At 45.1% G+C, this 24330-nt stretch overlaps 1 protein-coding gene across 4 annotated transcripts in view; it reads left to right on the plus strand.

Moving 5' to 3' along the window:
* RAD18 (RAD18 E3 ubiquitin protein ligase) overlaps window positions 1–24330 on the plus strand; it is a 37517-nt gene continuing 13187 nt past the window's right edge. Inside the window, exons 1-11 of one of the 4 annotated variants that reach the window (XM_072347292.1) lie at window positions 1–762; window positions 1529–1610; window positions 3782–3843; window positions 5235–5305; window positions 10432–10787; window positions 12803–12902; window positions 13966–14150; window positions 15956–16032; window positions 16714–16774; window positions 19645–19779; window positions 23045–23204. In XM_072347292.1, the coding sequence (XP_072203393.1) occupies window positions 529–762; window positions 1529–1610; window positions 3782–3843; window positions 5235–5305; window positions 10432–10787; window positions 12803–12902; window positions 13966–14150; window positions 15956–16032; window positions 16714–16774; window positions 19645–19779; window positions 23045–23204 (1523 nt within the window). In that variant the 5' untranslated portion in view covers window positions 1–528. The remainder of the gene's footprint in view (window positions 763–1528; window positions 1611–3781; window positions 3844–5234; window positions 5306–10431; window positions 10788–12802; window positions 12903–13965; window positions 14151–15955; window positions 16033–16713; window positions 16775–19644; window positions 19780–23044; window positions 23205–24330) is intronic. The other 3 variants (XR_011905118.1, XM_072347293.1, XM_072347291.1) reach the window with 3 other exon arrangements.

Consider the following 24330-nt stretch of genomic DNA (forward strand, 5'->3'; position numbering starts at 1 on the left):
GGCACGTCCACCGACCGCATCCCGCAGCGCCGCGTCCCCATCAACGCGGAGCTCTTCCGTTTTAGGAGCTGCCTGCGCTGCGCTCGCTCAGCCGGGGCTCCTTCCTGGGCTCCTTCCTGTCGGTCCGGTGGCGCCGCCCGACACGCGGGCACTGAGAGGCAGCGCCGCTTCTGTGCCTCGGGGGGGGGGGAAGCTGATCACAGCTGCAGCCGCCCATCCCGCCTTTGTCGGCGCAGTCTCACTCTGGAGCTCGCAGGTGGCGTTCGGTGAGCGGCGGAACAGCGCCGCGCTGACGGGGAGGGGACGCCGCATCTCCCGCTGCTCGAAACACCGACACGGCCAGCGCCGCTGCTAATGGTGGGATAAGTGTCACATTTGAAGCGTAATAGAGGGTAGAGCTGCACAACGGGGCTGTGAAACCGTTATAAGGAGCAACAAAGCCGGAGCGGTTAGCAGGGACGTGAGAAAGGCAGGAGGCAGCGCCAGGCCTTACGGGCGTGCAGACCGAGCTGTGCACTGCGCACGGCGATGCGCAGCGGAGCCTCCGCGCGGCAGCAGCTGCTCGGCGCCGCCGCACGCGCACAGCTGCGCGAGGAACTACAGCTCCCGGCAGGCACCGCGACCGGAAGTGGCGCGCGACGGCGCGCGGGATTCGGACCGGACCGCGCCGCGGAGACCGAGAGCTGGGCGGCACCGGGCCGGGCTGCCGCGGCCATGGAGCTGCTCGAGCCGCCGTGGCCGCCCGGCCTGTCCCCGCTGAAGGTGCGTGAAGAGCGGCGGGGATCGAGCAGGGCGGGGAGCGGGGCGGCGGCCTGTAGAGAGCTGCCATGGAGCCGCTGCAGGGATGGAGGCCTGGGCCGGGACTCTGCTTCGTGCAGTACCGTGCATTAACGTGCCGTGCCGTGCATTACCGTGCCGTGCCGTGCATTACCGTGCCGTGCCGTGCATTACCGTGCCGTGCCGTGCATTACCGTGCCGTGCATTAACGTGCCGTGCCGTACATTAACGTGCCGTGCCGTGCATTAACGTGCCGTGCATTAACGTGCCGTGCCGTACATTAACGTGCCGTGCCGTGCATTAACGTGCCGTGCCGTGCATTAACGTGCCGTGCCGTACATTAACGTGCCGTGCCGTGCATTAACGTGCCGTGCCGTACATTAACGTGCCGTGCCGTGCATTAACGTGCCGTGCCGTACATTAACGTGCCGTGCCGTGCATTAACGTGCCGTGCATTAACGTGCCGTGCCGTACATTAACGTGCCGTGCCGTGCATTAACGTGCCGTGCCGTGCATTAACGTGCCGTGCCGTACATTAACGTGCCGTGCCGTGCATTAACGTGCCGTGCCGTACATTAACGTGCCGTGCCGTGCATTAACGTGCCGTGCCGTACATTAACGTGCCGTGCCGTGCATTAACGTGCCGTGCCGTACATTAACGTGCCGTGCCGTACATTAACGTGCCGTGCCGTACATTAACGTGCCGTGCCGTACATTAACGTGCCACTCACCCACCCTGCTCTCGTTCCAGGCCGTGGACGACCTTCTGCGCTGTGGGATTTGCTTCGATTACTTCAGCATCGCAGTGATCATCCCGCAGTGTTCCCATAACTGTAAGTGCGGCCCTGCCTGCCCTCTGCCGTCCTGTCCTGCTGCTCCGTGCCCTGTGCTGCCCGTGTTGTGTGGGGAGCACTGAGCACATCCGTGCTGCGGCTGGTATCCAGCTCTGGCAGGAGGCAGTGCAGGCCCATGATGTGAGTGAGGCCGTGAGACGCTTCCCTCCGCTCTGTGCAGTTCGTAGCAGTGCTGCTCCTCGTGCGTTCCAAGGAGTGCAGGCCGAAGCGCGGTGGCCCCGTGGGCTGACCAAACCTTCCGCTCCTTTAAGCGGGTGACAGAAAGTTGTTACAAAATGTCTTCATGAGACTTTTCCCTCCTGTAGGGCTCCCCAGGGCAGCCCTGACTTGATGGTTTGTTACTTACCGCCATGTTGCACAGAGGTCTCTGCTTCCGCGTTTCTTTACAAGATGTGCAGCCTTTCCCTGTGTGCTTTGGGAGGTTTTCCTGTGTGCTGCTGCAGAGGAGCAGTTTGGGGTGAGAGCTGTGAAGTGGCCACCGACTTCTCTAACAACATGAAAACCTGCCGTCAGGGTCAGTGCTGTCGGAGATCATGTGATCCTGAAATCCTTCACTTGAATGTCTTTCACAGAACCACGAGGGTGGAACAAAACCCAGGCTGTACTGCTGAGACCATGAAGTGTTACAAGGCACAGTTGTCTCTATGGGGCTGCTGCCTGCTGGGTGCAGTAGCAAAGTGCTTCACTGGGAGTCAGAGTAGGGGAAAGCACTCTGTCTTTTCCCATGTTCTAATAAAGGCCCACAGTTATTTTGTTCAGAATCAGTAGTGCTTCTTCCTTACATGAAGGGGACGTTGTAGCCTGGTGGTGAAATTTACTTTAGCTTGGCGAGGCTATAGGCTTTGAGAAGGGCATGCCTGCAGCAGGAGCACTTTGCAGTAGTTGTATCAGAGCTGCCTGTGACTCCCAAAGGGGCTGCCTGCCTTGTTTGGCAGGTTCTCATCTGATCCTCCCCTGCAATTTGCAGTGAGCCTCTGTTTTTCTCTGTAAATCGAGATGTCCTGAAGTGTTTCCTACTCGGCTGTCTCTGTGTAATTTCTTCAGTGCGGTGGACCAAAAAATCCTCTCCTGCTAATGAGTGATTGTCTATAAGTAGATGAAGAAGAGATGCATCTACCTTTGCATTTGCTGGCAGAACTTTTTTTGCTGTCCTGTTTTTCCTAATGTGCTCCATTGTGGGACTCGGCAGCCATCTGTAATCCGTTTGCACCCATCACCCCTTAATGCTTCTCCCCGCCCTGTGACTCATGGTGCTGGGCAGCTCTCCTGGCAAGAGCTGATCAACTGCCACAGTGCTTCAGGTTGTGTCTTCAGTGACAGAACAGAAGGGCCATTCCCATTTCCTTCATATAATAAAAGCATCTGCTGAAACTGACCGGTCACGTTCTGTAAGAGAATGTCTGCTGGGGAGTAGTGGCGCTTTTCATCTCTTAGAGCGGTTATAAAAGCTCATGGATGAGCCCAGGAGGTGGGATAATATCAGGGATTGATTGCAATAAAATGAAACTCATGGTGTATTTCACCAAAGGGGCTATTGAAGGATTGATCCTCTGGTAGTGGTGTGACTTGCTTTTGTCAGGAGACGTTGGAGCTGCCTCTCACTTAGTGTTCCAGTGCTGTTTCACATCATTCTTAGCCGTTCATCTCGGTGAACCTGTTGGTTTAGTTTTTCAGAGATTCTGGGGAAAGAAGCGGGGGTGGAGAATTTGTGTGGGGCACTTTCACCTGTCGGGGATGAAGGTGGTTCCTCATTAGTGGTGTTGGGGAGCAGCGCGGTGTGCTGCTGGGGAGGGGAAAGCACCTTGTTGTCCCTTAGGGGTGGCTGCAGGCTGAGCTTGGTTTGTCTCGCTTTAGTGGAATGAAAATGCACTTCTGCTTTTGACAGAGAGACTGGGATTAAATGTTCAGAGATGTTTGCATTGAAGATCACCCTATAGCAAAACCAGACCTGTTTAATTCTATGGAAAAATGGAACAGTTTCAGTACTGGTGCATGGTGGCATAGTTTACATATATAGGAAAGCATATATACATTGGCATGTACGTATATATGTATATTTGCATATATATATATGAAAATATACTAACAAGCGTGTGTTGAACTGCACGTGAAAGGAGACCTGTTAAAAGTCATTTATTTTCTTTTTCCAGATTGTTCCCTTTGCATACGCAAGTTTTTGTCCTACAAAACTCAGTGTCCAACGTGCTGTGTGGTAAGTGGTTGTCTCTGTGTTTGCTTTTGCCCATCTCAGGATACTGCTCTCTGGGCTGTAATTCTGGTCATGATTTGCCACCTTCCCTTTCTGTAGGCAGCTGTTGGGACAAAGTGTGGCACCTTGATCTCTGTAGTAGGTGAATTTCTCTGGTACTTTTTAGTCAGCAAAAGCAGATGGAGCATGAAAGCTCAGTTTTGGCTCTGAGCTGTGTACAAAACCTGTAATGAAGCATTTGATGTTGCCTCCTGATTTGTTTAAAATAAGCCATCATTTAAAACGTGAGTGCTGAAGTTGAAGCACTTCAATGTTCTGTGGTTGAGAGGCCTCATTTTCCCATTCCTACACAGCTTTAGAAGCACCCACCGACCACACAGCAGTCAATGCATGGACTGTGCTGTGTGGCCTTCAGTGGAGGGGAGAGCTGCCCTGCATGGCAGAGGAGGAGGTGTGCTGTCAGAGCAAGCCCACATGTGAGAAGTGCTCACGCAGCTTTGGCCTGCCCTGCATCTGGACGACCATTGCCATCTGACTCAAAGACCTCTGTGCTCAAAGCTCACAGCATGCAGTTTACCCTTGGCCCTAGGCTTAAGCCAGTGGGTTGTATTGAATCCTTATGAATGTTAGGCTGCCTGAAAACTACCAGCAGTGCTTCGTGAGCATTAGCAAGAGAGAAGGCATTTTCTTCTGTGTTTGTAAAGCATCCGCCAGGTGAGACTTCTCAAGACTGGGAAGCAGAGCTAGCTGTAACTTTGTCAGTTTTTAAACACCTAAACAAGCACAGACTATTTGATGTATGTTTCTGGGAGTACATTTCACTGGTGCCTTCTTAAAAATCATAAGGCCTGGTATGAACAGGACTAATTGAGTTACAATGAAAGAAGAGCAAAGAGAAACAACCAGAGAGATAAAAAGCAGAAATTGTTTAAGAAGAATGAATTGAATGTATGAAGCCATCTCGTGATTCTCATATCTTTTTTCATCTTCACACCAGAGATTAGCATTTTCTTCATCTCTTTTCATTCCTTGTTGTTCTTATCACATTTATTGGATCCTTGTTTTGGCTTCCAAAATGACTGTAGGATGGCTACAGTAGGGCGCTGTTGGCGATGCGGCACACTGGCCTTGGTTCTTCTGCCTTTCTGCTTCGGCTTCAATATTGCTGATCATTTGTCAGACTTACAACCCTCAGGCATTTACCTTACACGTTTTTAAGGAAAAAATGCTTGTGCTCTGTGCATCCTTACTCCCATAACAGCCGGGGGGCTGGTGGCTGGAGCACAGATCTGCAGAAATTACAGGGCGCTTGGACGCTTTCAGAATAGTTGCTGTTTTTGTGGTATTTGACTGTTTGTTTTCCTTTCTGCCTTCCTTTTCTTTTCCCCTAACAGGCTGTCTCAGAATCTGACCTGAAAAACAACCGGGCGTTAGATGAGCTAGTGAAGAGCTTCAGTTCTGCAAGGTATGCTGTAACCTTATGAATACTGTCTCTAGTTTGGCAGTCCAAAGGGAGGTTTGACTTGGAGTGTTGTCAAGGGATATTGTGCCTTTGCCTTCTTTTCTGTTTGATTTCATTCACTTTGGATCTCATCCCTTTAAAAGAAGAACAAAATGAGCGTGACGTGGTAAATGCATGCTGCAGGAGATGTGTGAGCTCTGCTTGCTTTAGCCTGGAGGCAGCTCTGTGACAGCTCCGTGTTCTGCAGGGTTTCCTACAGCTATGGCAGACATATGATAGGGCACTTCTTGCTGAAATGAATCTGGAGATTTAAGTCAGTGGGATTCTCGGCTTCATAAGCGACAGGAAGCACAGTTCTTCTTGTGGCTTTGTTTCTTAAGAGAGTTTCTGTGTGACAGAGAACTAATCTTTTGTATGACCGCCATTACATTTAAATGATTTCATTTTAAGAATTGAAATTCTGCGGTTCCAATATTTTAGCTTGAACTCTGACTTCAGTGTTTCTTACTGATAAATGGATTACTGGACTTTGGTAACATCTAATTTCATAGGGAACAGGTAGTGCTGACTTGGATCCATTATGATAATGAATCTCAACCGTTAATTTTTGGACTGCTTTAATGGATCAGTATAAATCTTAGCAGAGCGGTTCAATAACCTTTTGTGACTTAGAGTTCAATCAATTTCTCAACATGAAGTTGGATCAATAAACCTGAAACAGTGGTGGTGTCGTGGTCCTCACTGGGAGCGAGGTGTGGGGGTAGAGCTCCTCTGGATCTCACAGAGTAATGCCTGCTGGTGAATGGCTTACAAACGTAACTGCTGAAGTGAAACAAAAGAGAAATGCAGACAGTGAGCAAACTTGGCATTGCTTCAGATGCTGGGCACCCCACGTTGGTTTCTCTTGCAGCCTGGCACTGCATTTGCTCTGCAGACAGCCCTGAGTCAGGGGGCTGCTTGGCACAGAATGCTGTATGCTGCTAACTGTACATCAGAGGAGCATTTTAAGCCTTGAGATGCTGTACAGGATGTACCTTCTGGCTCCCTCCCCTGATTCTGTTCCCCTTTGGCCCTCCCCAAAAGAAATCCAAACTCCAGGGTCTGATTTTTGAAACACATTCAGTTCTTACAGTGCATCGTGCCTTTACTTTCAGCCTCAGGTAATTCAGCATTTGTGAAAATTAGGCATTAAGTCTTTTCAGTATTTCAAAAAATGCAGATATGTTTTTAAGTCAGGCCTGTAGGGAAAGGAAATGTTAATGCTGTAGTACTTAGTGAAGTAAAAGCTGTGCTCCAAGGTCAGTGTGTGCGTGGGAATGGAAATCGTTCTAAATAGACCTGAGTGCTGATCCCACTGATTCTCGCGCTCAGCGTTTAGGTTGTGTGTTTGCAGAGCTAGAGCTGTCATGGTGATCAGTGCTCAGCTTCGCTCAGCGACTGCTGCCTTAGCAGGGGCCAGAACTGCCCACGCTGTGCTCATGTGCATGTGAAGGTACCGAGCAATGAATGTGTGAAGGGAGTGCAGCATTCTCACCTGCACCCTGCAGGTTCCTGCTGTGAGTGAAGAGCAGTCTTTGCTCTGTTCTCTTGGCTTGTTGTGCAGTGCTTTATGGGCAGGATTTGTCAGTCCTTGGTCATGGTAGTGCTACTTGCGCTGCCTTTCCTTTATGAACAGTGTCTTTATCAGGTGCGGTGTGCCAAGATGAATGGCTGTTCGCAGCTAAACTGAAATAACTCCTTGCCCAGCCCAAACTGTCCATTGAAGACAATGAGGGGCAGAGGGGCTTTTGGGTTACAACAGCAAATGTAGGGACATGCTGACATCTTGTTGGTTCACCATTGAGAAGGTATCCAGTGCCATTAAACAGGTTTGTCAACTATGACACATTTATTGCTTTTGTGCCAGTAAAGTAAAATTTTATCTGCTAAAACCTCTCCAAGCTGACAGTAGTCTGTGTTAAATTTGTAAGAGCACAGAGTAGATAATCCAGCTAGAAGAAACTGGAAAAAAGCATGAAAAATGAAATGCTTTCTGAAAAACATGTTGTGCTGGTGTTTATCACCTGAATCAATCTCTAGGTGAGCTGCATATCTGGTGGTGACAATTCTGGCTGTCTTTGTGCAAGTGTTAGCTATTGCATTCAAAGAGAGCTGCTCGTACACTCGGGGCCCTGTCCTGTGGCTCTCACACTGCTCTCCCCAAGCTCAGAAGTCTGTCCCTTGGCACAGTGTGTCACCTGGGTGCTGAGCTGTCCTGAGGGGCAGCAGTGTGTGGGCAGAGCCCTCTTCAGAGGATCCAAGATTCTGTGAGCTGTGGTGGTGTGGTGTGTCCTGAGAAAAAAATGTGGTGAATCAAGGGAAAACCTGGCAAAAAGAAGCTGATGTAAAGGTTGAATTCTAGAAGTGCTGTCAGGCAATGTGAATACATGGTGATACGTGCTAACTAAAGAGTATATGCTGAGTGAAAATCAACAGCAGTACTTGACAGGTACAAGTACAGGCTGTGTTACTCTGACAGGAGGAGGAGCTCTCAAAAGCAATAGAAAATGTGCTGAAAAGGTGAGCTGTTTGCTTATCTACCTTAATGGTTGGCTGCGGGGTGGAAACCTGGGAAATCTGAAGAAATCACTGTTTCTACATCTCAGCTCCTCTGAAGCTGCAGTTTGTAACCTGTAAGCTGAAGAATGCTGTGCATTTGTCTGCAGCAGGTGAGATGCTTCATATGCCTGTTATGCCTGCTAATGGCCCTGGGCTGCAATAGTGTGTCAGAACTTTCTGCACTTTAGGATGAAATATGGCCCTTGTCAAAAGCAAACGTGAAGCAGGGCTGGGACAGGGTTGTGTAAAGGCACTCTGTTCATGTTCCCATTCAGTTGGCTCCTGAGTTTCCCATGAAGCTGATCCTATGACAGCAGTGGCTAGTCCACTCTATATTTGCATCAGCTGGGGAATTAACCTCCTGAAAAACTTCCAGTCCATATCTAGGCATGTGCAGACAGAAGAACATAGTTCTGCTGCCACGCTTAATTGTGCTTGTTTGTACTGCAAAAAGTCACAGTGCCTTGGGATGCATGAGAATTGCTACTGACAGATGTGCTCATTGCATATGATAATCCAGGAAGCTTGAACTCCAGGCTGGGCTTTCAGTCTAGCTCGAATATAACCGCTGCAGAATGCTAAGTGTGCTGAGCTCAATGTTCTATTTCTTTTCACTAGAAACTGATCTTTAAGTAATGTGATTGTGGGCTCACCCGGTGACTTAGGCACATTCTCAAAACATTCACATGTACGTATTAATTAGTTCTTCTCAGATGTGTGATGAATCTTTACCTTAAAAGACTGGTGAGTTTTCTAATTAGTTACCTAACGCTGAAACATCTTCAGCTGTCCAATCATAAAGCACACCTATATTTCACTCTTTCTGTGGGCAAGAAACAATTTAATGGCAGTGCTTATCCCAGAGGTGTGTCACCAGGTGTCTCCTGCTTTTTACAGAAGATGGATAGTAACCCAAATTATGTCAACTCTTATTTAATCTTTCTGAGTTAAAAACTTTGTAAATTGAGAATGTAGAGCTGTGTGTCTCTTTCTGTTCCACGAATGCTGCAGGAGCACCATGTTCCTGCTGTGCTGCAGTGCCTGGTTTGAGCTCCCTTCTCTTCAGCTCAGTGCACTGGTTAAGTACAGGGATGGCTTGAAACAGCAGATGTCTGACCAGCACCCTGTGCTGTGTTTATGTCAGAAGGGAGGTTGTATAACAGAAAGTTGTTTGGTTTTGGACCTTAAGGGGAAGGCATAGAAATGAAACTCAACTTCCTAAGCTGTTCTCTTCTCACAGGCTTTGCCACCTCAGGGGGAGAGAATTGTCAAAATCCAAGCTGTCAAGTCATGGTACTTAAATGAAGTGTGTACTTGCTGAGCAGCAGCTGTAGTAAAAGTGCACAGAAGGTACCTAGTGCTTGAGGAGGTCAGTGTGCTATGGATGTGGAGGGCTTTGTGGTGTTACAGGCTTGTTTGTGCTCTTTTAGGGTTGTACATGTGTGTCTGAGTGCTAGCAGGTATGCTGTTCAGCTCTAGTGCAGTGCTGGGGGTTGTCTCTGGGAGGAGATAGCATGGTGCTGATGGCCCTGCCGTGAGCACAGAGCCCTGTCCTGATGCTCCATAGCACAGGGTGCATAGCAAGATGTGTGGCTCCTGGGCTCCTCAGTGTCCTCAGAAGCTGCCTGTTCTTCCTCTCCCTCCTGTCTTGTTACCTTGCTGTAAAGAGGAGCAGGGAGGAGGCTTTCCCCGCCTGCTTAGCATAAGGAGACAGAACAGCTTGGGGGCAGCAGCTGCTAATGACCTGGGCAGCTGTGCAGGTGTTGCTGTATGGGGAGCTCAGCAGGAGGGTTGTGTGCAGGCTGTGAGAGAAGGCAGTAGGGCATGAGAGGGGAGCAGGTGAGGGACTGCACGGGTACTTCTGCTGGCTCCTGTGTGGGGGTATGTGAACTCCTGTGCCCCCCGGGTGTTCGTGTTGTCACAGCAGCCCCTGAGTGTGGTACCTGTGGTCTTCCTCTCCACTCCAGCTGTGAAAACAGAATTTGTGGAGTGTTTGTGCCTGTTGTCTCATCATCACTGAGGAGGGTAGCACAGTAGCCAGAGTTACCTAGCAGTTGGTCTCACGAGCTGACAGGTTGTTGCTTTGGTGGATGTCTGTAGGGCTGTGCTCTGGAGATCCCCAGCAGGAGGGGACAAAGAACACAGAAACTTTGTGGTAAGCCTTTGTCACAGCTGATCCGGTGCTTGGGGCACTGTCCTGGAAGCAGTTATCTACAGCACTCAAGTAAGAGGGGGAATACTTGTTCTTTGTGTTCCGTGTGATATGTTGATGCTTATTTGATGACATTTGCAAAATGAAATGTAATTTGTTTTGTTTATGAACTGGGAAGATTATTTTTTGTGATCTGTTGATCATGGTAACGCTGAACTGGGATGCTCCTGGTTTGTGTGGGTGAGATGATTCCCAAGTGCTTCGTGTTAGCAACTGCTCAAAGGGAAGGAATGGAGGAAAAACTCCAGCTGTTGTCTGTTTTCAAAGAGCTAACAAAACTGTTAGATGCCGCTAACAGTTGTCTTCTGGATGCTTCTAGGCAACAGCTGGTCCAGTTGGTCTTGGATACACCACTGATTTCATCTCCGTTGGCTTGTAGTAGGCGTTCAATTGGCAAAAGCCACGCCAAGACTCCTCCATCTTTGCCAGTTGTAAAAGAAGAAGTGCCAGTGATTGACAGCTTCTTGAAAAAGGAGAATGTTTGTACCCTGACAAAGACAGATGGTCTGGCAGGAGCAGATTGGAAAGTTTGCAAAACTGAGGAACATCATAACAGCAGCAGCAGTTCTCCAGAGGCTGGTAGCAGAGACAACAAAGCAGGATCACGAGAGAGTCCTGAAGGCACCAACAGTGGTGAGAAGCCTTCTACATCTGTGGTAAAAGTAGTCAACAAAGGTGAGATGCTTAATTTTTGCTTTTGTTCTGCTCACTTCCCCAAGTCTGTGATTGCATCTGGCTGTGCACACCAGTCTGTGGCATCCATTTCCTGCACTGTTCTGATCTGCAATTAGAGCATTGGCATGCTCAGACGCTTCCTGTCTAACTGGGTTATGCTTCATTCACATTACTGCTACAAGCGTATTCTTGATGAGGAAGTTTGGGCTGATACCAAGTAATTAAACTGAGTTAGAGACTCTTTGTATTGAATAACAACTCTAAAAAAACAATAGTTGCACAACAATTTTACTCAGTGAAGTCATTTTCTCTTCTTCCCCTTCATGAGCAGACAGACACTAACGTTTGTTGTTCTTGCTTATGCTCAGTAACCAGAAGCAAAGTATTTCATAATGTTTGTTATTTGAGGGTTGCACCCACAACCAAAGTGGTCATGGCTTCAGTTTTGTTGATGTTTCTATCTATAGACTCCCCACAAGTATTCTGCTTTATTCTTCTGTAGTCTTACAGTGTTAAGATTGATGTACTGAAGCGTGAAAATTGTATTTATATTCATTTATACTAATCAACTACAACAAAATTGGCAGAGTCTTCATAATGTAAATATCATGTCAGGCAGCTTTTCCTTTAGAAACCTTGGAGAATTGTAGGATGTCCTGAGTTGGAGGGGACCAGTGCCGGGCTGGTTGGAGTAAAACACTCAGGCTCAATAGTTCGTATTTCTTTATTCTTTTGTTTAGCAATTTATTTGAGTGGGACCTGGAAGTTCGTATTTATTCATTAGCCAGATAAATACTGCTTAAAATGTAACATGGCTAGAAAAGTAGCTGAAGGCTGGTGTATTTTCTAGTTCTATGCACCAGACTTGCTCATATTAGTAATTTACAACTAATATAAGATTTTCCCTCATTTATTCTTAAGCAGTTGAACTTTTCACTTGCTGACCATTTTATGACCGTAAGTACTGAAGTGTGCATTACATAGAAATTACTTCCACGAGTGCCAAGTTGTTGGTCAGAGAACATAAATGAGAAACCCAAAGAGGCAGTGCTGAAGTTCTCCTTGTAAGGATGGTTGGTTGCTGTGTTAACAGCTGAAATGCTATATTCAGATAAAGAAATAGGCTGCTCGTAACTGTCGTGTTAACGTAACTGTCCTAATTTACTGTTGTAAGTCAGGAGTTGCAGAGCAGTATAGCCTGAATTCCTACAGCGTTTCACAGTGCTTTTGCTAGATTGTGTTTTGCTTTGTTTTCTGAATCCAAGTTGACTTTCTTCGTGACAGTACAGAGGACAGTGGTTAAAGAATCTGTCTCATACTGTTCATTTAAAGTTAGTCTTTAGTTTTTGCCAGTGTACAGAATGTAACTGCAGAAGGTAAGTATTCTGGTTTTGACCATCTTTGCAAGTGGCCTTTATTGTTATTTCTCACTAATCTGATGCAGGAAGAGTTCTGACATGGGTGGGACTGTGCTGCAGAGTGTTTGTGAGTCTCCAAGCACAACTCATAATGTTACATTAGAGGTACTTCTGAAAAAAATGACACATGGTTGGATCATGGAATTCCTGTAAGATTTACCAACTCACATGCTGACACGATGGTGAGATGCATAGACTGGGGGCACACTGTTAACACGGACACATTTGTGCTATGCTGCTTTATTGAAATTCTGCAAAAATGAAAGGCATTATCACCAAAATATGCTTATGTTTACATTAGTACTGAAGTTTCTGTGTACTCTGTGTATTTTTCTATGGTTTTACTACAGTTTTCGTGCCCTCCATCTGCTGAGAGGAAGGTGAGATGCATTCTGATAGCTCATAGAATGGAGAAAGTGCTCTGGAGTGAAGATAAGTGCTGAAAAAGAAGGTTCTGGATTGATCTGTCTTTTTAATAAAAACAAACAAACAAACAAACTTGGAATTCTGGACTTTCATTTTATTCAACAACAGTTTTCCAGCTTGATTCTTTGCTGTGATGTATGGAGTAGTAAAAACACTCTCATTTACTTTCAGTGGACTGCCCTGTTTGTGGAGTTGCTATTCCAGAGGAATACATCAACAAACACCTGGATAGCTGCCTGAGCAGGGAGGAAAAGAAGGACTGCCTCAGGAGGTAGGAGAGGGCTGAGGACTTGTGTGTGCACATGGATTCCTCTGCATTGCGGAGCCGAGCAGCAGCAGTTGCTGGGCTGCAATACAGCGGGTTGTGCTTTCCTTGGTTACGTGTCAGTCTAAAGCCTCTATATATATATATACTGTAGCAATCATTTTCCTTTTTCAAATAAAATAACAAAACTATTTTTGTTTTTTTAGTGGCAAGAAAACAATGGTGTTTTAAGGAGTTTAACATAGATTGTAAGACTTAGTCTGTATGCCATTGTCATCAGATTCCTATCCACTAGCGTTACAGTTTTATTTTGTAACGCTTGTTCCCATTTGTCATCTGGTGAATGAGTTGTTTCCTCTGATTCAGATGGGCCAAAAGAAAATTGCTTCACTACTTGTCAAGTTAAAAATAACAGTTGTACCTTTCTCTGCTCACTGGAGATCTCTTCAAATTACTCAGGTTAAGGTCTCTTCTTTTAAGATGTTAAATTTCCTAAGGTTCATGCATGGCTTCCAATTTAAGCCTCCATGCCAAAGTTTGTTACAGCTGCCACATTCACATCAGAAGTGTAGCCTTCCGTCTTTTTGACTTACTAGCAGAAATGTAGGCTGCTGTGGCTGACTGATCAGACTTGACAGCTTTAAGGAACTCTTACTGTGTGCAGTTTTATCCAAGTCCTATGAACCTTAAATTAGGAAGTAACTTCATTAAAGCTCTTAATTTGCTCAGTCATACTCAGATTGCAATCCACAAGTTAGAGGGTTTTGAAGATGAATAAATGGTAAACTAATGCAGGAATCTGATATTGCATTTTAATTTTCATTTGGGATGTTTTTACTGTTTCCAGTGTTCCTAATGAATGAGAATAAAAGCTGGATCTCTGGTGTCGAGCCCACGTCCCTAATAGAATTTTAAATTTTGCTTGTTTTGTCTTGACTGCTTGGGATTCAAGAAAGTATAAAGCAAGGTAGCGCTCCTGGGGGATGCACTGAACGAATACAAGTCAGCATTTGGATTCCTAGTAGGAGCATTAATTAAAAAAAAGGGCTGTGTTCTTTCCCTTTTGCAGTTCTGCTCACAAAAGGAAGCCTATGCCGAAAGTTGTTTACAACTTGCTCTCCGATCGCGACTTGAAGAAGAAGCTGAAGGAACACGGATTGTCCTCCCGTGGGAGCCGTCAGCAGCTCATTAAAAGGCATCAAGAATTTGTGCATGTGTACAATGCTCAGTGTGATTCTCTAAATCCCAAGTCGGGTAAGTTAGAAAGTCTGTATCACCACAGGCGCTTTGTATGCAATTGTGTTGCCTGGTTTTGCATGCAGTGGGGACATTTCTTACATCTTTCTATATTCTACTTTATACAAGAAGAAAATATGCTTCTCTTTAAAGATGGCATTTGTCATCTCTCTGTTGTGCAAGTGATAGCAGTAATGGCGCAAATACACAGACATGTGTGAGAGACTTGGGATTTCTGGCTGTATTGCTCTTTATCTGATTGGAAGCTGATGGCAGACAGCCCTTTGGAAGCAGTCTCTGGCAGGACCAGCTGTGATGCAGCTTTCTGGAGCAGTGCAGTGTAGGCGCTGGGGTCCTGCAGCACTCATGCTGGGTGCTGGTAGTGCTCAGCCTGCTGCTGGCAGGGGCTGCTGGCAGCACAGCCCAGGTGGGTGGCTGGGGAATAGCGTTTCTCACCCTATAGCTGATCCCTTTTTTCTTCATGTTTACAGTGAGGTCCTGATGCATGTTCACTGCTTCTTCCAGAAGCTGTTAATGCATCTGCATGTATTCAGTGCTTCCAGTAGCTGGGATGGGTGGACTTGGCCTCCTTGATGTGGATGGGGGGTGTATGTAGGGTTTGGGGTGGCACCCCCAGTGTTCACATTCCCTGTGTGCTGCTCATCCACAGCAGGAATGTCTAGGGGTAGCAATACAGTGTTGCCAGTCTGGAGCCTCGTGCCTGCTCTGAGGTGCTGGGGCTGGAGCTCTGCTGTGCACAGGGCCCTCTGTTGGGCATGCTGAGGGCTGCTGCTCTCTTACAGCAGTTCTTCATTCAGTGCTTGCAATGAAGCATCATGAAGCTCCTGTGCATACAGTTCATCCCAGCTAGTCAATGAAGAGTTCCTCAGGGCACTGCAGTGTGCTTCAGCTGGGATCACCTAAATAATGCAAAGCTTTTATGGTGTTCTGGCTCAATAACTATTTATGAAGGGTGAACTATTAAACTGGCTCTCAGGACACAGGCATGCATTTTCAGTGGTAGCAGTGAACCGAAGGTCGCTATAAAGTACAAACTGTTGAGCTTCCGTGAAAGCAGAGGTGCCAAATTCCTGGATTTTGCCTAAACCAGTTTTGAGCGGGTTTTATTCCTTCACAGCTCAATAAGCTTCTTGTTCTCAGGCTGCTTCACTTAGTGCAAGTATTTGTTTTAGTAATGTGCATAGCTACCTCAGAGCTCTGTGACAATGATTAAGGGTAGAAATGCGTCTGTAAAAGTAAATGTCAAAACAAACCCTGCAGACAGTGCTGTGCCTGTTTGTGTGCTGCTGAGGTGTCTGACTTAATGGTTGGAGGCTGAAATCCATCCCTGGATGATGGGCTTTGGGTGGGAGCCTGCAGACAGCTCCACACTGCCTCGGGAAGTGCTGCTAGGAGGGAGAAGTAAGATAAGCAGTGTGTTTCATTATTTCAACTTCCACTTAACGATACACTATGGAATGAAAACTCTTTATAAACAACACGCCTTTATGTCACAGAGACAGCATAGTGTGGTAAGGAAAGATCAGATGTGGTTCAAAAAGACTGCATATTTCTATTAATGAGAGGAAATGAGATGTGCAGGGGTGCAGGGCCGTGGCAGAGCAGTGCTGGCTGCCAGTGGATGTGTGCTGGGCACTGTTTGAAGCTGAGCACTGTGTGTGTGTGCGGCCTGAGGTAGAGTGGGCACTGCTGGGAGCTGCGGGCGTTTGTCTCTCTGTGATTTGTTAGCAGCCGTTTTGTTCAGTGCTGTTGCATCCCTAACAACTCCTGTTTAACGATCCATTTCTTGTGTTTTCAAACAGTCGCAGAGATTGTTAAAGAGCTGGAAAAGAACGAGAAGATTCGGGTTCAGCTTGAACTGAGTAAAAGTGGTGAAAATGTAAGCTGATGGTCCTTGCTCCTAAACTGGGGGACGCACAGGAGAAGTTGTAGTGTGAGCACTCAGTGTGTCTGCCTGCTGCTTTATGGCGATTGCCAGAATTCCAGACTTGGAATACTTGGCGTATACCATCTTGTAACCTGCTTGATTTTCTCATATCAGGCAGTTCTTAGTGTGGTGCTGCTGTCTATATGTCCAAACCATTTAAGTAAGAGAATTTTTTTCTGATTGCAATAAAAATTCTGAAGTAATGTTCCCCTTGGTCGTATTGGAAGACTTTGACCCTCCATGGTAGCGTGGGGAATATTTTGCTTCCTAGAATTCTCTAGGATTTATCTAGCACATTCCTTGCTTCCCTATTAGCAATAGTGCCTGTTCTTTTCCCATGACATATGATACTTTTGTGACTTTTGGTGCACGTTTATTGTCCAGGGTTAGGGAGAACTTCATGGCCCACACATGCTGGGTGTTACCCGGGGTATTTTGGCTTAGTCCTTTGTCTTTGTGAAAGCAATGCAAGACAGTATGTACTTTAAACATGTGTTATGTCTGTGGATGGGAGACTAAGAGCTGGTGTGAGAACACTGAATGACTGAGCCTTCCCCATTTAGTTTTCAGTTTTAAAGTACACAGCTTTATCAACTTTTTCTTAGTAAATAAACGTTTGTGTGATTTCTGTAGAGCCTGACCTTTACAAAGGACCAGACAGAGCAGGAAATAGATGAGATCCACACCAGTTATCGTGAGTAAAATCCAAGTTTTGATTCATTTTCCTCATTAATTGATCTTCTTTTAAAAAACCAACCAAGCCACCACCAACAAAACCCCTTTGTCTGTCCTTGGAGCCATCTAAGCAGCTTAGCTGTCTTTAGGCTTAGTTTAGAAGCAAAGGTTCTTCTGAGAGTTCTATTGCAGGACTTCACCTGCACAGTGCTTGCACTTGTGGAAGCGGTAGTTACCATGGGACAGGAGAACAGCGTGCAGTGCACGCAGAGCTTCCCAGCTTTCCCCATGGAGGAGCAAAGCACTGACGGGACAACTTGTTCTGGTGATACTTATGGGTGTATTTAAGTCTGCAATATGGTCACATTTCCTTGAGTTCTTCTGTTGCTTCAGGCATATAAATTATGTCATAATGCAGCTAGATTTAGCTCTCTTGAGTTTAGTTAGGTTTCTGTAAAGGCTAAATATGGGCCTGAATCTTTAGCAATTTTTTCCCCTTGCTTTTTGCTTCTATTCCTGAGAATATATTTTTTTTTTTTTCAGCTGTACATGCACTGTTTGTGGTTTTGAATCATTCTCTTCTAATTTCATGTAACTGGCTCATAATTGCTTTCTTGCCTTGCAGAAACATCTAGCAATATAATACAAAGCAAAATTAAAAACGCCAATCTAACCCATTACAGAAACAAACAACCCCCCTAACAAACAACAAAAAAACTCCCCATGAACTTACTGATCCCTGAGTGGGGTATCTTCCCCCACGAAGCTTAAACAGCTCTAAAGAATAAACTCAGAGCTCAGTTCTTGGTAGCCCTGGAGCAGCTGTCATCCGTGCTCTGCTCACTGCTGTCCTGCTAGGTACGGCCAGCACTGTTGTCCTGGTCAGGAGCTTCCTTCTGCTCCCTGGGAGCTCAGCAATAGCACTGGGATGCTTCTGCTCCCCCCTCACCAAGGTCAGCCTCCCTCTTTCCTTAAGGGCAGGCTTCTATTTCAAGCTTAAAAAAAATAATAATAATAATTTTAAAAAGAAATGTAATCTGCTGCTCTAAGTCTTTTAATTTACACTGGATTCAGACACTCGGTGATTTATGCCTGGTGTTTGAAGTATTTGTAATTACGTCTGCAGTTGTTTTTATTACTGAAATACCCATAGTTTTACGAGCTGCACATGGTATGTAGCTCCAGCACAGCTGTGCCTTACATTGGATCTGAGCAGTGCCCTGTATTGGCAGGACACTTGATGTGATGTGAAGACCTTTGCAAATGCAGCATGAAACAAAACAACAAAAAATAGTAATGCTGGAAAAACTGAAGCACCAAAGGGATTATGTAATAAATGTGCCATGCTTTACATATAAGCATCTTGGGCAGGAACATTTTTTTTTGCTAAAAGGAGTTGTTGACCTTATGTTGAGTCTTCAACAATGCCAGGAAGAAATAAGCTCTAAACAATACATGGGAAAAGTATTTCAGATGTGTTTCCTTGTAGAGGGCAGAACCTGACAGGAGGTGGTGGGGAGAGCCTGAGGTGGGAGCTGAGCTCCCCCAGCACTCAGCTTGCCGCAGGCTGAGGATCCCTATTGGTTTTGTGCTTGTTCTGTATACTGGGGTTTTTCCTGGTCCATAAGCACAGTTGTAGTGGCAATCCTAATCCCGGTTTGAAGCTGTGATGGAGCACCTGGTAGGAAAGCAGGGCCAGCCCAGGGGAGCTTAGGTGCATGCAGTGTAGGAGCCAGGATCCACCTCTTGCCAGACCTCATTTAAGGGTCGGCAATGGAGGTGAGGGTATCTAGAGATACCTTGTGTACCTGAGGCCATCCAAAGGTAAGCAGCTTCTTTGCTTTATTTCTGTGCCCACTTCTTTCGCATTTGAGCAAATGCTTACTTGCTGTGGCCTGGGATCTTGCTGCTCTACTGTCACTGTTGTGCTTACCACCTTGTTACAGTGCAATTGCTTTACTGCAGAAATGGGAAAATCCAGAGCTGCTTTAAATCAGGTAACAGCGTAGGCCAGAGGATTTGCTCTTTCACTCTAGTTAGGATGCTACCCTCTGCTGTAAGGTGATAAAACAAGAGGCATGCTAACCAGGCTATCAGGATGGGGCTGATAGCCTTGATTAGCTTCTGTTAGGTTGTTTGAGAAAGGACACCTTGGAAACACATGGCTTCCCTTGGGCTTGTTGTCAGTAAGGTCAGTCTCATACTGAGTGGTCTCAAAAAGCAAATAACTGGGAATTACAGCTGGAAGGTAAATCAGCACAGAATAAGGGATGCCCTGTTTCTGGAGCTGGTTACTGGCTCTTTCTGCTGAAGTGTGTCAGGCACTGAGGTTTTGTTTTCCCTTGGCAAAATGCTGCGCAGCCGTCTGAGCACTCAGAGCCAATGGGTTTTTGTGAGGTGTTTGTGCTTTTAGATTTTCTGAGTGACAGCTTACTCTTAAAGGCTCATTATTCCACTGAGCAGTACAGCCTTTCAGTCTAATTCAGGGGAGAGGTTACTAACAAATGCAGAGCTACAGTGTCCAAAAGGAGCTTGAAATCTTCATCGTGTTACAGGCTGTTCCAATGGCAATCCCAATATTAATAGGTTTAGAGAAACGAACAGAAATGTGGTGACCTGAAGAGGAAACAAACGCAGTTTTATGGTGCAAAAATCTGAGATTTTGTTTATGCAAATGTCCTGGCTGCTGAGGAACTCTGAAAGCATAAGCATGGATTTGGGTTGTTAACAGGATGTGGAACACTGCAGTATTTTACTGTAACAAAAATGGTTTTTATTCAGTATTTTGTGCTTATTCTGTGTTCTTTTCATTTGTTTATGGCTTGCCCCAGCAGTTCTGTGGCAGGGGCCTGCCTTGCTTGCTGTACAGCAATACGTTTTATGTTTCAGGAAACAAACACAGAAGCGAATTTCAATTTTTAGTAGATCAAGTTAAAAATCGGTGGGAGAAGAGTGGCAAGAGGAGAACAGAAAGCATGAGAAAGAAAAAAGAAGGCGCTGTCATAGGGCTGCCAGCAGGCACAGGTTAGTGATGCTGTTTATTGTATTCCCTCTCCACCTTCCCGTCTCCTTTGTTGATCAGTGCATTTCCTGGAGAAATGTTCTTTCCTTGTTCTTCCCCCACAGTCCTTAACCTTAAAACAAACAAACAAAAAACCCAAACAAACATAGAAATCAAACAGACCTTGAAGAGATGGACTGCCATTTGATTCTATTCTTACAACTCATAGTAAACTTGCAATTTGTTTGATTTTAATGTGATTGTGTACACCTGCGCTGTATTTCAGATGCATATTTTACCTAGCAGATGTAAATGGGGCCTTAGTTCTGAGCCACCTGTACCAGTTAGTAATGGGTACGTGACAGTAGGCATCATTGAAACGAAGGCGCTTGTGGGTATTGCCTGCATTGCTGCATTATTAGCATGATAAGGAGTCAGTAACAGAGAACTGTGGAGATGTTTGGGTTGGGGCAAGTATATTTTTTTTTGTCCTGAGGTTAAAGGAGCAAAGTATTTCGGCTTCTTTTGGAATGTTTATGCAGTACATTACCTCTCTCTTTTTTTTTTCTTTTTTTTTTTTCTTTTTTTTTTCCTTTTTTAACTTGCTTCATTTTGTATTCATATCCTTCAGCACGGTGAGAAGTGGGAATGCACAGCTGCAGTCACTCAGTTCAGCAGATATGCTTGGAGTTAGGAGCAGCATCCAGCGTATGATTGTTGTCCTCACTGCCTGCCTCAGAGGAACACCTCCATGTGCTTTTAACTTGTTCCCTGTAGACTTATTCAGTCTCATTTGTTTTATGGTATTGTTTGCTGTGGCAGCATGCAGTCAATCTTTGGATGTGTGATTCAGAAAAGCAGTCCTTGGCCTAATATTTGTGGAATTAAAGTGTATTCAGGATGCTGAATTTCAAAGAGTATTCCATTGGCCAGAACTGGATGTGCTGCTGTCTGTATTCCTTGGGGAAATATGGCAGTTCAGTTTGTAGCAGCCCTCACACATCCCTGTGCTGCCTGAGTTGAGCTGCATTCATCTCTGGTATGAGGCTGTTTCCTGTGCTGTCACCTCCAGCAGAGAATAAAAAGAAATGAAAATATCAGTGAAGTAGTATGAATTCTATCCTTATCATTTCATGCAGATCTTGATGCGATGCACAATCTTTTCTATATGAAAGGTAAAAGGTAAGGAATCTCTAGGATGAAGCTTGCCTCATTTGATGTAACTTACAGTGGTGTCCCTCTTCTACAGCAGAGACAGAAGCAGTGTGCTACTAGATAATGGGATCGCAGACTGAAATATTAATTTCTTGCTATCATCAGTGGAGAGATTGGCTCCCGAGTTTCTTTTTTCCTTGTGCCCTGAACTGCAGGCTTTGAGAAGCTAAGTAAAGCTGTGCGGCTTTTCTGAGAGTGCTCAGGTAGAAAGTAACTTCCAAGAGTCGTATCAACATCCTGTTTCGTGTTGACTTAAGCAGATGACGCCCCCTCATCTGGGTCTGGCAAATCTTTGAAATATTTGTTCCTCCTCTTGTGCTCTCTGTAGTCTTTGAAATTTTGCATGCGAATAATCCTTGAAATTAGTTTCTCATTTTGTGCTGAACAGATGTACCTAGTTGGCTGTTTATTAAGCTGCTGAGAAAAGCAAGGAAAGCATGAAGACTTCGAGATGAAGGAATGGAAGGCAAAGGCCTTTTCTTCTTCCATGCTTGTTATTAACAGCATGTAATTTTTATTAAATTGGAGATTATAACATTGAAAGAAAGCAAGCCAGCACTGGTCTGATGACTTGCTGTTTGAAAATGTTACTTCCAAGAAGAGCAAAGGCTTTGTATGCATTCCTTACCCACTTCTTCAGAGTCTGAAAGAGGTAGATGGTAGATCCTGGAACTATGCAGAATTAAAACTTTATTTTTTAAACCTTAATATCTCTCATTGCCTTTAACTGTAGTATTAATGGATGTAGCTTATTTCTCTCTCAGAACCTTGCTCTGTTATAATGTTTTAATCATCGCTTCCTGATTCACGTGATCTTGTTTAACATCTTTAAACTTAAAAACAGACAGGAAATGTTAATTTTTATAACTGATGAATGTAGGATTTTGCTCTGCTCGGTGGAAGCACCATAAGAAATTGGTAAATACTTTTGATGCATCTATTTTGAGCTGTGTTATTGTACTGGGCCTTTATTTTTAATCTCCTGATGTCAGTAATGCTGCATTAGTTAGACAGCTGACTCACTGTAATCTGTTGGTTGTTTTCAGCCGACAGAAATGTGCTCCTGACAATTAAATATGCCCTTTAGCATAGGGGAAAGGGCAAACTCGAGCAGAATTCATAGATTGTGTAGCTTTTCCACATTATGGCTATGGTTCTGTTTGGCCAATTCTGTCAGAAATCCTTGTAGAGGTAGTAAAGTGGAAGTGTTTTGAGCAGGAATATAATTTGGGTGGCGTGGGTGCAGAGAACACCTCTGTGAACTGCCTTGAATTATTAATAAGTCTCAGTATGGCTTTAATATCCCTTGCTGCTTCCTGGTTAAATAACTCGTTTGAAAGTATTTGTGGGCAGCGCATAAAAGCAAGTTTTCTTTTTGTATCACACTTCCTAGTCTATATTTACTACCTATGTGGAGAGGTAGGAGACATCTCTTGAGAGAACTGTTCATCTTCTAATAGATGAAAATATTTGATAGGAAAATAATAGATGGCTTTACAATTCGTTTGCATTGTCTAGAAATGTTCTTTCCTATAAGGGTGAATGGAAATGCCCATGATCTATTCTGACATATCATCTTTCTTGCATGCAAAAGGAAATAAATCATTATGTTTCTTTTATTGAAAACAAGCCTATTATCTCGAGCTGTGAAACTGAAGCTATCAAGATGTCTTATGCAATGAGTGAAGTGAATGGGTTGCAAGAACCGGAGGATGGAGCTGTCTCATTAAGTGCTTGCTAATTTCTGAAATGTGACAAATAACCTTACCCTTTATTTCTCTCCTTGTTTTTATTTGAAACTCATAACAAGGGAATATTTCTGTTTCGAGCTCTGGTTCTTAGGGGTTGTTTGTTGTTGTTTGTGCTTTTTTGTTGCTGTTGGTTCTTTTTCTGCCATAGTTAAAAAAAAAAAAAAAAGAAAAAAAAACACCAAAAAACACCTTTTGAAACTGTGAGAGTTTGGGCAGTGAGTAGGAATGAGGTGTCAAGTATACAAATGCTTAACCCCTTTTGTTTCTCTTAAAGTCTGTCTTCGGGCAGCAAAAAAATAAGCAATACTGTTTTTCTTGATAGGGGAAGATCTTGAAGAGCATTGTTCGGCTGCAGTCCTTGGAGAAGCCCAGGTGCTCAAACCAGGATCTCCTGATGGCAAAAGAAGTGACCCTCAATCCTCAGAGGAAGGCCAGGGCTCAGTCTCTCTTGTACTCTCAGGCTCATCCGGATCATCGAGCAGGTTAGCACGGGAGGGTCTGTTCTCGTTAGTCCTTGAGACCAAAGTGAAGAAACTTTGGCACGGATACTGGGCCATTTATATTTATACTCTGCATTGTGGGAGGTGATCCTCGGCTGTGGTTACTCATTCCTTCTCTTCCACGTTTCTGTCTGTTCAGCTACTTGAGGGATGCAGCTGAAATGCATTCAGATTCTCTTAATAGCTTAGTAATGGCTTGATAGAAGCACTGTAGTAGAAATGTTCCTTTTTGTACAGAAAAGTGAGTGAAATGGCTGTGGGACCGGGAGCACGTCTGATGTTTCTCTTACTGCATCATCTCTTTAAATAAATCTTCAAACAAAAGGGGTTCAAAAATTGATATAGCCTAAATCTTTTAATGGTTCTTGGAGCCGAGTGTTGCTATGAAAAATAGAATTTAAATGACCCATTACTTTCAGGCAGGGATAGAATGTCACTGAACCTTGAAGTCCTGACATCCATTTACTTTTCCTTCTTAATTCATTTAGTTTTGCTTACTGAAATGGCTTTATTTGGTCACAGGAAATGAAGAATCGAGGAAGGTTTTATAAATGTTTTGGTACTTTAGTGCTGGTGTTATTGAAAAGAGCCTCAGATTTTACTGCTGCAAGATCTACCTGCGTAGTTTTTGAAGATGGAGTTTGTGTCTGTTGAAAACACATGTTTCATAGATCACAATTTGCTAGGTACTGCTCTATTGATTGTTGAAGATGATTCATGCTGAGATAAACGTCTTTTCCAGTACTGGGAGCTGTAGGCTCAGCTTCTAGGGGGAAAGGGAAAGTGGTTGAATGGGATAACTAGTTTTTTGGTACACATCCTGGCCTGCATTCCATTTGGTGCGCCAGAGAATTGAGCCCTGTGCTGGCAGGACTGGCACCCTGAGAGCATCTCCATGCCTGTGCTGTTTGGGTGCAGGAGCTTCCTGGAGGTGCTCTATGCATGACCTGTTCTGAAGGATGGCTTGGCCTGGAGGAGCGACTCCTAGGCCCTTGCTTGGACGGAAAAAGCTGGCTGTGGTATTTTGTCCCACAGGCTGTTTTCATGTGCTAAAACCTCAACTTTGCAACTGGCAGCTTTGGCACTGACTGTTGTGCTGCTGGCAGGA

This window comes from Excalfactoria chinensis, chromosome 12, assembly GCF_039878825.1.
Source record: "Excalfactoria chinensis isolate bCotChi1 chromosome 12, bCotChi1.hap2, whole genome shotgun sequence".
NCBI lineage: Eukaryota > Metazoa > Chordata > Aves > Galliformes > Phasianidae > Excalfactoria > Excalfactoria chinensis.